This window comes from Hemitrygon akajei, chromosome 2, assembly GCF_048418815.1.
Source record: "Hemitrygon akajei chromosome 2, sHemAka1.3, whole genome shotgun sequence".
In the NCBI taxonomy this organism is placed as follows: domain Eukaryota; kingdom Metazoa; phylum Chordata; class Chondrichthyes; order Myliobatiformes; family Dasyatidae; genus Hemitrygon; species Hemitrygon akajei.
Window position 1 is genome coordinate 96,921,864 of NC_133125.1, and position 12,647 is coordinate 96,934,510.

Below are 12,647 nucleotides of genomic sequence, written 5' to 3' on the forward strand. Positions count from 1 at the left end.
TAAAAGAAAACCGGATCGGAATAAAGTATTAAAAGACTGAACAGATATATGGAAGGTGTGTGCCGTTACAGTGAAGTGGTGCCAGAGTCTCGGCGTCTCTTTTTAATCGGAAGAGTTTAGATAAATAAACGGTCACTTGAAAAACAAACAAAAGAGGCGCATAACGGTTTTCTCTTTGAGGTAAATCAATGTATTGGCGAGAGCGAGGGACAGGAGTAACTTTCACACAACATACATTCTGCACTTTCACTGGGGGAGGTTTCTTTTTTCAAGTCAATCAACATTACACACACACAAAAACGGAGCCGCTGCTAATAATCCGGGGCTAACTTTGTGCGGGAGACGACTGCAGTAAAGAGAAGGTGCTCTCTCCTACCGTTTTTCCTCCTGGGGTTGGCTTGTTTTCGCCTCTTACACCTGGGGCCATCCGCCATCATCCGCTGCTTCATTGATAAGAGTCTGATCAGATTCCAGGACTCGGCATCGGCTCGTCCCCCCCGGCTCTTTTCACGACGCTTTACGGTCCTTCGGAGAAAGAGAAAAAAAACAGAGGGAGCGTTTACAAAACACAACACGCCAACAATGTGTTTTACGGTACTCATTTAAATACTGCCCGCGAAATAAAGACAGCCCCGGCCACCAGCGCACTCAGCGGACTGTGGCTCCAGAGGAGCTACAAGCCAGCACCTCTGTCCGCCCTCACAGCTCTGAGCGCACATCACAACTCTTTATCTCAAAATGTTCAAAACTGGGGCCATTACACGAGAACGGAAAGCCTGCGACCGGTTAAACGCGGAAAGATCAGCCGGCTGTGTTTTCTTTCAAATAATACATTTTAAAGAAGACAATATCGTTAGAATCAAGCTTGACCTTATTTTTTCCAAGAAGGATTTTTTTTTTAAGCGTGTTGTTTCACTTTACCCTTTTGTTTGAGTGAGATGGAGGGAGGGGAGAAACGTGGGCGATTCACTGACTTACGAGCTGGGAGAGGTGGGGAGAAAAGACCCTGGCGGTCGATGGTTTGGTTCTGTGTGAACATCGTGCTGCTTTGCAAGACTTCAGAAATGTTTGATTTTTATTCTTTCGGACTGTAGGAAACGTGTAATCGTTAAACTACATGTGCAACTGAGGTGGTGAAAGGCAAAGTAACGGTGCCGGCTGAGATCAGACTCAGAGTCAATCAATGCGTTTCCGCCCTTTTTGGCATGTACACTTTTTTTTACCTGCTTTTATTTACTTTTTGCACCCTCTTTCCCCAAACTGAATATCTCCAGTACCCGTCTCACCTTCTCCCCAACCCCCCCCCCCGCACACACACACACGCACACACACACACACACACACACACACACACACATTCATACACCGCCCAAAGCATCAAACAACCCGAGTAACTAAAGGTGATTCCGGCCCATGTGGGCAATGTGTAACAGTAATATGACATGGATCTGGTAATTCCCCCAAATTCACAGATGTTCCTTTTCTTTTTTTTTACTTAAAGTGGGACGATTTACGGCGTGCAAATGGTGGCAGGAAGCGTTTTTAAAAAAATGTTTTGTTGTGAATTCAAACTGAAACGAAACTGACAAATAGGGGGAATCCAGTCATTACTCTTAAAAAGGTTCGCATCAGATAAATCATCAGCGCCCTGAAACTATGCGCTAAATGGCTAATATTTACTCGCGTATACTGTATATATGAAAGCCCAACCACAAGCCACATAATCAAATTAAAAAATGCCTATAAAAGACCACTCAAAAAGGCTCGTCTGACTTATCTTATGTAATAAAGTCACATAAGCGACCAAACATGACAGTGAAAAATGCCATAATCATGCCACACGTAACAATTGTACTTTCTTTTTACTTATTCGAGTAAAGGGAAAAAATAAACAATTTCGACTACCACCTACACAATGAATCATACATTTTTTTTCTACACCATCCGCTCGCTGAATTCTGATCAAACTGACTTTATCAATGATCCACCTTTAACATGCGCTCAACTTTCACTTTTATCTTTACAGCAGATTTTCCCGACCCCCTTGTTGAAGTTCCGAGATAATTAATGCGGTGAGAGAGACCAGAAGCACGGCGCAGTTTCGAAAGGGATCCAAAGTTTTGCCAACGAATCTATCTCCAAGCAGCAAGAAACGGAGAGTCCTTCACTTCTGAAATGTGACTTTCCCCCCAAAATTTCCAGATAATAATAAAAAAACAATACCGAGCTTTTAAATCCCTCGAAAATTCCCTCTAATTTATAACCACAACGAGGACATGGGACGCGTCGGGAGAGTCGGACTGTCGTAGCAGGTAACGGTATCTTTCAATAATCCACTCCTTCCTAAAATAAATACAGACGCAACTCCAAAAACACAAGCGAGCTGGAGGAAAAATTATATATTGTTCTAAATAAGCCAAATCGGCAGGTTGACTCGTTTTATTTTTGTTCACCAACACCTTTTTTACACCTGGGCGTCAGGTACTTTGACAAAGTTTTGCACCCACAACATTCCGAGGGGAGAAAGAGCGGGTTAAATTCACCAAAGTTTATTTTCTCGCGTATTATAACAACTGTACTTAAAAACTATATATGTACACACACATTTACAGATGTATATATATATATATCAATAAATACCTGCTTCGTCCTGGCTGTGTTGTTTGTTAAGTCTGGTAAGAAATCGGCAGGATGAAGATGAAGGAACATGAAGAAGTCGAGGTTTTGTTTTAAAGGGGGAGAGGGGAAACCTTTAAAGACTTGAAGAAGGACCGTTATTCCTGCTGTGCAGGTTGGAACTGATCGCTCCGTTGTCTCCCACACCAGGAAACACAACCTGTGGACGGACTGACGTGTTCCGCTTGTTGGAATGACATTTTTCTATAAAGAGAGTCCCTGAAGTGCGGCCGCAGAAACGTACGCCACCTATCTTCATGGTAAGGGATAATTGAAGATCCGTAAACGTGATCATCGGTAGACGTGACGTTTTCAAACATTTTTTCTCCCTCTGTGCGCTCAGTAACAATCTGGATTAGATTACCTTTACAATCGCAGCTAGCAGCAGAGAATAGGGAAGAGTGGTGGGGAGCGGAAATGCAGATGACCCCCTCCCTCATTCGGCGCAATCGTGAAATTGCACGAATCTTAACTGGTTAACTGTATGTGAAAGTAAAGATCACTCAAACCCCGAGCTACTCAATGACTACACACGCGAAAAAAAACTCCAGCCCTTTTCAACTCTGGCTCAGGCATACAGAGGCACTGGGAAAGACGGAGGCATCGCTATGTATGCAGCCTTCTAGATACGGCTGCGGATCAGATTTACTCCGGTTGTATTTATTTTTGCCACGGCATTATTTCACAAAAAAAAGTTTGAAGCTCGCGTATATTTTTTTGCTCTCTACAATTAATTTGAATCGACTGATCACGAGCTGGAATTTTGACATCGATAGTTCTTTTTTTTTCCGCGTTTTAAATCGTGCCCCATTGAAAGTTTCGCAATACCTCGTAACTTAAACTTATTCAGAAACTTTTATCTGTTTTAGTTTTTGAACGGATTAAAATGCACCGAAAATTCCGTTTTATTAAAAATGGCACATGATTCTTACAGTTCATTACCTCCAAGAATCTGTACCGTAACCTATAGTTATACCTACCTTGAATCAGAAATGATCTTAAACATCAACCTCTTAATAATAACTTAGACTACTGCCTTAACCCCCTACTCTTAAGTAACTGAATTAAAACAAGATCGAGGATGAGGACAATCCGACGAAGTGTAATGCCCTGGCAGCTAAAGAGTTAAGGACTGTGTTGACGAATTTCTCACGAGCTGCAGAGAAACCATTACCTGCTTTTAAGTAAACGACGATCCACAGGGTTGAGGTTGGAAGGATATACAAGCGTTTATCTCTGAGTTCGTAGGGTGCGGTTCTAAAATGCTTTACGTGTGTATTTCATTGTGTGCGTCTACACACAGAAGTGTGCAGTGTATTTTTCTGGTGCTTTCCTCTTTTTTTGACTGGTTGTTGCACTTTTAAATAAGACTTTCTTACTCGTTTTACATGGTAGCAAAAGCCCAGCCTCCGTTTTGGAAGTATTGGTTTGGTGACAGCCCCACATTTCCCTGTGCCCCTGACATGTCGCTAACTCTTGTTTGGTTAATTAAGTTTTCAATCACCAAATACTGAGCAATAAACTCGATTGATAATTTTTTTGGAGCCGGTCATTTTTCTCTGCAGGAACAGGCGCACAATTTACGAAATATGTTCTTTGTAACGAAACATGAGCTGACTTTCTAGGGGTCTTCATTGAAAAGTCCTGATTCCCGGGACGCTTCCTTAGATTCCCGTCATTATTCGAACATTGCCGAATAAAGCAGTGTCTGTATCCCAACATGGGTGTGACGTGAAACATGTTTCGGAAAAACGAGCTGGTAAATGCCATTCTGCATAAATATGAACCAAGTGTATGGACTTTCAAAGCGCATCTCTTCCATTCTTATCTGGGTGAAGTTCTGCGTTCGCTGCCAGTGTATCCAATACCAGGACCAGAGTTAATCAGCTGTCCTTTGATGCAGACTTTTATAAACATTTTTTTCCCCATTCTGCAACACAACGCAATTAAGGAATGTTCAGAATAAGTTTACAATGAATTCAATCACTTGAGAGCAGCACTTGCACACTAAGGCCAAATAACTCAAGCAATTTACTCTTTGGAGCTGCGTCTTTCTAAAAACTTGTCAGTCTGTGACTCTTTAACTTGTAATTTCCTTATGATGTATATTGGTAAGCTATTCGTTTCTGGTGGAGGAAGGGACAATTATATTAAAGCTCATATTAAGATCCAAGTTAACTCCCTTTAAACATTACCGGCATTTAAATAATATCTCCCCGGGGCCCATGGTTTCAAGATAAAGATTCTAGAGCCTGTAGCAAAGGAGACAGTATATGCAGGAAAATGGCAATGAGATAACAGATCTTATTGAATGACGAAATAGGCACTAGAGACTGAATGGCCTACTCTTCAATTCTTCTTTCTTCCACATCTCCTTATAACTCAGATGAGAGAGCTCTGCAACAACAGCATTTTATTTAAATAAACTTTTAAACTCAGAAATGTGCAAGATTTGGCTACTTTTGGTTTTGACCGCTAGAAAGACAAAACTTTCTCAAGCATAATTACAGAGGAATACTTTAGAAGTATGCTCAGGCATCTCTCTTATACATATGATATTATACATATTATGAGTCCTATAATATGATTTTATACATATGAATCTTATATACATATTATGCTTTCTTAAGCGTAATTACAACAGAATATCATACAGGTATGTTTCAGCATAACTCTAGCAGCCAGTCTCACAAGTAAAAAATCCAATCATTAAAGGTTCATTTTACTCATGCAAATTCTGACAATGTATTTCTACTTACATTTTGTTTAAACAGTAAACCGAAGAGTTAGAAGGGAAAATCCTCAGAGGAGATTATTGCATCGGACAATATGAAGGATCTAACAATATTAGCAAAGGTACAGTTATCAAGTGTCACCCCAGTGATGTTGTAATTAAAATATATAAGCTCTCAAGTATTAAGAAGTTATTTTTCAACGACTCAATACCTCTACCCTGTTAGTGGCTGTACCATTGAGATCGAGATGGTCCTTCATTTGATAAATGTTGATACACTGATCTTGGCCATGGCAGCAGCAGTTGCTGTTGCAATTGGTCTCAAAGGGAACATTGGCTTGAGTTGGGACAATCCATCATCCCTTGCCTGAAGTGTTTATGTGTGGCCATCGAGTGTGTGGAGCACTTGGGTTGGCTATGGTGAGTCTCAGGGAAAAAAAAATGGAAGTAAATACTGTGAAATCATGTAAAGACATGCTGCATACCCACATTGCATGGTCATTGGTGGGCATTCGTTCAACTGCACTCCAGCAAGGCATCAGCACTTTTTGAAGCACAGAGAATAGTGGATAGTACGAATGAGCAAAAAAAATGAACAAAACATCATTAGCATATTGAATTCCGCTTTAAAAGTGTGCCAAATGGTTTATGGTGATGCTGATTTAAAAAATTGTAATGTCTCTCTGATTTTAAGTTTAGGGAGTAATAGACAATTCAAGTCAAATTAGAAAATATTTTTGTCCTTGATCATCCTTTGTATTATTAATCATGTTTATTGTGGCATTCCCTTTTTAAAAAGAGCACTGATGACATAACCTCTACACTTCAGATACAATGCACAACACAGGAGAAAAATTTGAGTTTCATTTTATTGGTTCAAACATCTTCAGTCACTCACTCCTTCAAATATCTATCAAATTCTTCCTTAACTCTTACTAAAACTATTAACTACAAATCATTTTATATACTCAACTATTGCCGAGCAAAAATAATTCAATTTTAACTAAATTTTCTCATCTCGTCCTGTAAACTGAAGTCCATATTCCTTAGTTCCAGAATTTTTGGTAGACCCTAATTTGAATCCCTTTAAGTGTTCCAAATACTCAAATAATATCTGCTCTGAGATACGTCAACTTCAGAAGAAGGCTTAGAGCTTTTTTTAACAGGAGGACACAGATCAGTGTAGGGCTGGCAACGCTAAACCAAAAAAAACTAGTTAAAATTTTACTGAATGGTGGAAATGGCCTACTCTTGCTTCTATTTTTGTATGTTCGTATGTTTCTTGCACATATCCTTATAATCAGATGTCTTTGCAAGGAAACAATTTGGTCATAAAACCTCTGGATATCCTTGTTGTGAGCACTGTACACCAGGCTGTATCTTCCTCATTTTATTTATTGGTTAGTTTACTGCTTCGCATGGTGGCTTGTTGGCTTCAGTAAGCCACTGCCCGGTTCCCTCAGATCTCTTTCCAATATGGTGCCCTGAGGCACCCAGTTTACACTGCCAATACTTAAATTTATCTCGCATATATCCACTTATTAACTCATCTTTCGACTCTGTTGAGCCTCTGTCATTCAGTCCATGCCTGATGTATGATTTTGTACACAGTGTGCTTTGTGACAGGGATAAACACCATCAGATTTTAACAAAATGCCAGTGGTAAAACTAAGGCAGACAATCAGCTTACTGTCTGCCATAGCCACAGCAGCTTGGGTCCAAATCAGCAAAAGTGCAAGGTCGTCATTTACAATATTATTAGACTAAAGGCATTGAGCACCAATCGAAATAAAACAATGACAGCCCTAACTGAGATCAATAAAAGCAACTTCAGCCAAAGCAGCGACATTTTTCTTCAAGTGGTTGATACCTTTAAGAATCCTGTAATTACACTGCACCAGATTTCTGGTGATTGCCTGTTTTACATATATGCGGCAGATTATTGTAAACACTGTAATGCAATCCGTTAGGACTATCACTACATTTGAAACAAATTCACCAAAACAATCTGTGAGATATGCTGGAAACGAGTGCTCAACAGACCAGCAGCTGGCGATGATTGCGTAAGAGAGCTCTCTTTACAAAGAAAATTAACATAAATTTCACTCGATATCTCAAACGTAAATTATTGCTGTCACTGAAAGCAAAGTACACTAGCAGACTCACATTTTCTGAATGTTAGGGATCCTAGATGAGATCACAGAAACAAACAGAATGCTGATCCCTGCTGAAATAAATTGAATTTAAAAGTTGTTCTTGAGCTGATATGGGTCAACTGATGATTGGAACCAATTTATCTAGAAAAGAAGGGTCACAAGACAGGCAGAAGTCTACAAAACAGAGGTGAGAACAGTAGCATTTGGGAGAGTCTTTGTTGGTCTCGTTCCATGTCATTCAAAATTTTAAAGGCAAATCTACAGCATGTTAATTAGTCCCAGCTTCTTAGCAACAGTTTCCCACTCTTTCAAACCTCCCAAGACGATGTGGGCAGCTATAATTTATACAAGATTAGATATTACAGTGAATATTTTCTTGAATGCAGATTTGGTTTATTCAAAAGACAACTGTTTTACATTTTTTTTTACCTCTGATCTAAATAGATAAAAATTTCAAAAACTTATTTGGCATTGCAGCTTAATGGAGACTCACAAATAAAAAAAAACCACAACTAGACAATTGCTAAAATACTTCACTACCCCAGTTTTGTCTTGTTTTCATGATTTCTTCCATGAGCAAAGTCAGATAGGCTAAATCGAGTCCTATGTGCACCAGCGTCAGTCTGTTTTCACACCTGAATGACTTTCCTTCATGTATGGGTCAGGACTGTGAATTCAATCAAGTGTGGTGAACATCAAAGCCAATTGCAACAGTTTTCTAACAGTCTTCAATCAAAGGGAATAGGGAAAATAAGATAAGGAGAGTTCCTCACAAGGCCCAGGACACTTAGAAGGTATCTGGGATCTGCATTATGTAACACAGACCAGCTTTCACACCTGAACTCTTCTTTTAACTTGTGTCGTATTGATAACTTGCTAGATGTATTCAGAGAAAGTTAATACAAACAGGATTTAATACCTTTAATATACATGAAAAGAATCTAGCAACTGTTTCAAGCAAGCTCTGCATGGGTACTTTGACAGAAATGTATGGTGTGCACCTCTAGGTTGTAATCAAAATACAGTGTTGGAAGCTTAGTAATTAGTACTGTCCCCACATTACAGATACAGTGTTTTAAACTGTCAATACAAAAGACAGGAAGCATACTTTCATTACAAGCCAGAAGTAGCATGACTACCCAAAAAGGCCTTTAATATCTAGGCCCCAGACTTTAATGAGGCCATATTTACTCTAATAAACCACTGCAGCCCAAAGCTACCATCAATGACTGCTAGCACCACCTTTGTATTTACACCACTAATTCCAACTGTTGGCCATGGTAGTTTTGACATTTTAGTTGTTGTTTAGCTATGTGCCCAGCTATAGTATGCATTAATTCCTTTGTAAAAATGTCTGCTTTCATCTCTTCAATATTTTCTATTTCTTCCTGGCCTCAATCTGGAATATTAAGCTTTTGACACCTCCAAATTTCAATAGTTCAATATCTTTTTTAACTACTGCATTTCAGTCCTCTTACAGTCTATAAATTTTCCGTCAACTAAAATCCCATGGCCCAAATCTCATCCCACATCAATTGCTGCTTGCTCTTCATGTCCATCTGTGATAACGTATATTAGCCTCTGTTTAACTTATGCTCAAACTTATTATATACAATATGGTTTTGAAGTGATTATGAATGTTGCTTCAATGCTCCTGTAAACCTCAATGAACCTTACGGTTCCCTTAATTCCCCGTTCCTCTGATTTTGACCATTTGTATGTGGTACCTTCGCTTTACCCAACTCTAGGCCCATCACAGACCTCTTCATCATCCCACCTACATTTCCTCCTTTAAGACTCTTTTTAAAAGCTATCTCCTTTATCATACTCAACCTTATTGGCCACCCCTTCTCACATTTCCATTTTTTTGTGACATATCTGTGAAACAGCTTGGAGCATTCAACTTTAATTATGCTTTATAAATGTGAGTTGCTGTTTAGTTTAGCAGAGGCATTAAAATGTTTATCTGAAATAAGTTATCAATTTTTAAAATATCCTGAAGTTCTCTACAAGCATGTTAAGGGTTCAGACATTAATACTCACGCTGCATAATTTTAAGGTCCATGTAATGTATTTATTGACTGCACTGTGGAGGAGGGAAAGGAACAGAAATGGACTTTTAATGAGTTTGTTCTGGGATTATGGATTTTATTTGCAAAGCGGCATGTTTGTATTAAAGCACCAGAACATCACTGTATCGTAAGGTCAATAAGTTCAGGTCTTGGTAATCTGACCAGTAGAAATGCTGGCAGAGAGGTTTGTCTTGCTTGATTATATATGTGAACTTGGATCAGAATGCTTTATTCTGCTTTAGTAGCATACCTGAATATTGTTAAAGGTGACCCATGATTATTTCAGATTATCAGGAAATGTAACTTGAATATAGTTCCCAAAAAATCTCCATGACATCTTCCCCTGAAACCAAAAAGCAACTGGAGTATTTTATCTGATTATGCAGATAGCCAATCTCTCGGAGTGCAACAACATCAGACAAACTTTCAGCCCTAGTCCCTGTGGTGAATGACTGGAACATCTACAGGAGAAATACTTTGGAGTCCAGAGGAAACCTGAATGGCTCCAAAATGGCTGTAGTTCCCTTTGAAGCCAAAGGTGGTCTTCGCCTGGCACTAGTGAGAGTTCTGTTCACCCCCTGCAGTTTCTATGATGTTATCTTACATATCCCACTGTGTGCTACATTATCATTTTATAACAGTTGTGTTAAGGGAGCCTTCTGCTATTTTAGAGTGCAGCCCTGTGATTCCTTCAAGCCTTAGAGAAGCACACGGCATTAGTCAGATAATTAGAATGTTAGGGGCTGAGGAACTGTACACTGTAACTGAGAGAGATATTATGACATATTCTTAACAAATCCTTTTCAAAGTAAATCTGGTCTCTCTATCTCATCACTTCATCATCCTTATGATGTATTAAAAGAACGAGAGCATCAACCAGGAACTAACATCAGAGCGTGGACAATTATATTTAAACATTGTAACGTATTTGTCAGAATGTATCGCTATAATTGGTTCTGTAAGCATACCGTGCTTAAAATTGGTTATAAAAAGCATAATGATTTGTAACTCTTCACACTCTAAAGTATAATGAATAAATTCAAGCTTTACTATTAATTTATTGTTTTTGATCAAATAGCATAACTTTATCATTCTGTTGGTATTGTTCACTCACGTACTTAAAATAAAGAAATAAGTAACAGCTGGTTTGGTAATCATTGTGTACAAAACTGGCAGCTTTGCAAATTAATCTAGGGGGAGTCACTATCACCCAGCAGCCACTTAAATTGATCAGAACGCAAAAAAAATTCTAGAGGAGCCCTTTGTGATGTTACTCTGTGCATTAAAGCACATCTTCAAAAACCAGGATTAATATAAAATTACTTCCATCTCAACTGCCATTTTTGATCCTTCCCTGCCCCAAATTAATCCCTGGTTACATCATTAATGCCATGCTTGTAACAGAGTTTTCCTCTAATTTAGTTCTTTCACTAGTCTGCGGTGAAATGTCAAAATACATTTTATTTGAAGTTATGTACAGTATTTCCATTGGGTGTGGTAAATATAAAATTTAGGTCAGTGAGGAACTTGCACAGGGCTATTAGGAGTTAAATTATGATAGCTTGCATTTTTGTAGAACTTGCCAAATGATTATTTAAATGATGAGATTTCACTGAAAGTTACAAATCTAATTATAATATTATAACATGGGAGATTTATATTAGATGGAAAACTAACTAATGAATCTTTAGTTTGTGAAATTTAAATATTGCTCTAATAAAAAGATTACTGCTTTGCCAGATATTTGGAGAGCTCATAAATTTACTGCATTTGTGTAGGGGAAAAAGCACTGCTTGCTTGAATTCCTTTAAGTATGAAATCTGTGCTTAAAAGAAAAACGTCAGCATTCACTGCATGACAGTAACTCACATTCAGTCTGCTCTTTAAAGACTCTGCTGTCCCATATTTCTGTTATACAACTCAAAGAGTGTGCTTCGTTACATCAAAATACATCTGCATTAACATTTCAATGGTTTTTATAGATTCTAAATCTGAATTCAAACTTTGAATACTTAAGTACAGAAACAGCTGACTCCACAGCATCAAGAACACCAATATTTGCCTCCAAAGATTGCCTATCATAGTACCATGGACAATTTACGTAACCTATCTATCTTCAGAAAGATCTGTACTCCATTAGTTTGCTCAGAGATGAGTTATATCTGGAATGGAGGGTTGGTCACTAGTTATTGGAGACAGACCAACAATAATTTAATTAGTGATTATACCAGGTGTATAATGATGCCAGCACAAGGCTAAAGGCCTGTTAGCCAATCACTTTTCATCTTCTTGTGCATAATGATGATTCTTAATATGTAATTGAAATAAAGTGATTAAGTATTCAGAACAAGCACTAAGAAAGGTTTTTATTAAATAGTGGCTTGTGTGGATACAGGAACTCATTTGAAGTTACTGGTCTACCAAAAGTGTGAGCACTACATGTATGTCAAAGGTCACATTTATCCAATAATCTGTCTTGTTTGGAGAACTTTATCAGTCAATTGCTCTGAAATTCTTCAATTTAGGCTCCCTGCCGGGGCAGTGTTAATAGATTGGATGAGGCATGCATATCAGGGAGGTTCTAGGTTTGATGTCTGCTGAGTTGACTAGCTATAGGGCAGCAATGTGGATCTTGTTGCTGGATTACAGAAAGGATAATCAGCAGCATTCTGCGCCTGGTCATCATCATGTGACCCTAGCCAGAATCTGTGTGCTTGGATGCCAGGTGAGAAGAGGATTAGATTTAGCTGTGTTCTCTGTCATAGCTGAAAGGTCTGCCAATACTGATTCTCAACTTAGAGGAAGTGTTGACACTTATAATACTTTGTTCTTTTTTTCTTTTATCATGCATCTATGACTCATGTTAATGCAAGTGCGCAACTGTTCACCTCGAGAATATCAAATCGCTATGGCACAAATGTCTCTCAAGCTGTGAACGGTAGGGCACTGAGGATTGTGGTAGAACAAAGGGATCTGGGAATACAGGTCCATAATTCATTGAAAGTGGTG

General features: G+C 38.7%; 1 protein-coding gene and 1 long non-coding RNA gene across 3 annotated transcripts in view; one reads left to right on the forward strand and one right to left on the reverse strand.

Annotated features, from left to right (window-relative positions):
* Nucleotides 1-2,800, reverse strand: part of LOC140714608 (zinc finger E-box-binding homeobox 2-like) — a 148,052-nt gene extending 145,252 nt beyond the window's left edge. For both annotated transcript variants that reach the window (XM_073025960.1, XM_073025951.1), the window contains exons 1-2: nucleotides 2,641-2,800; nucleotides 377-525 (exon numbers count right to left, since the gene is read on the reverse strand). In XM_073025960.1, coding sequence (XP_072882061.1) covers nucleotides 377-449 — 73 coding nt within the window. In that variant the 5' untranslated portion in view covers nucleotides 450-525; nucleotides 2,641-2,800. The remainder of the gene's footprint in view (nucleotides 1-376; nucleotides 526-2,640) is intronic.
* Nucleotides 2,048-10,741, forward strand: LOC140714623 (uncharacterized). The gene is made up of 4 exons (XR_012095949.1): nucleotides 2,048-2,312; nucleotides 2,827-2,936; nucleotides 5,451-5,532; nucleotides 10,025-10,741. It is a non-coding gene; the product is annotated as an uncharacterized lncRNA (long non-coding RNA).
* Nucleotides 10,742-12,647: the final 1,906 nt, after the last annotated feature.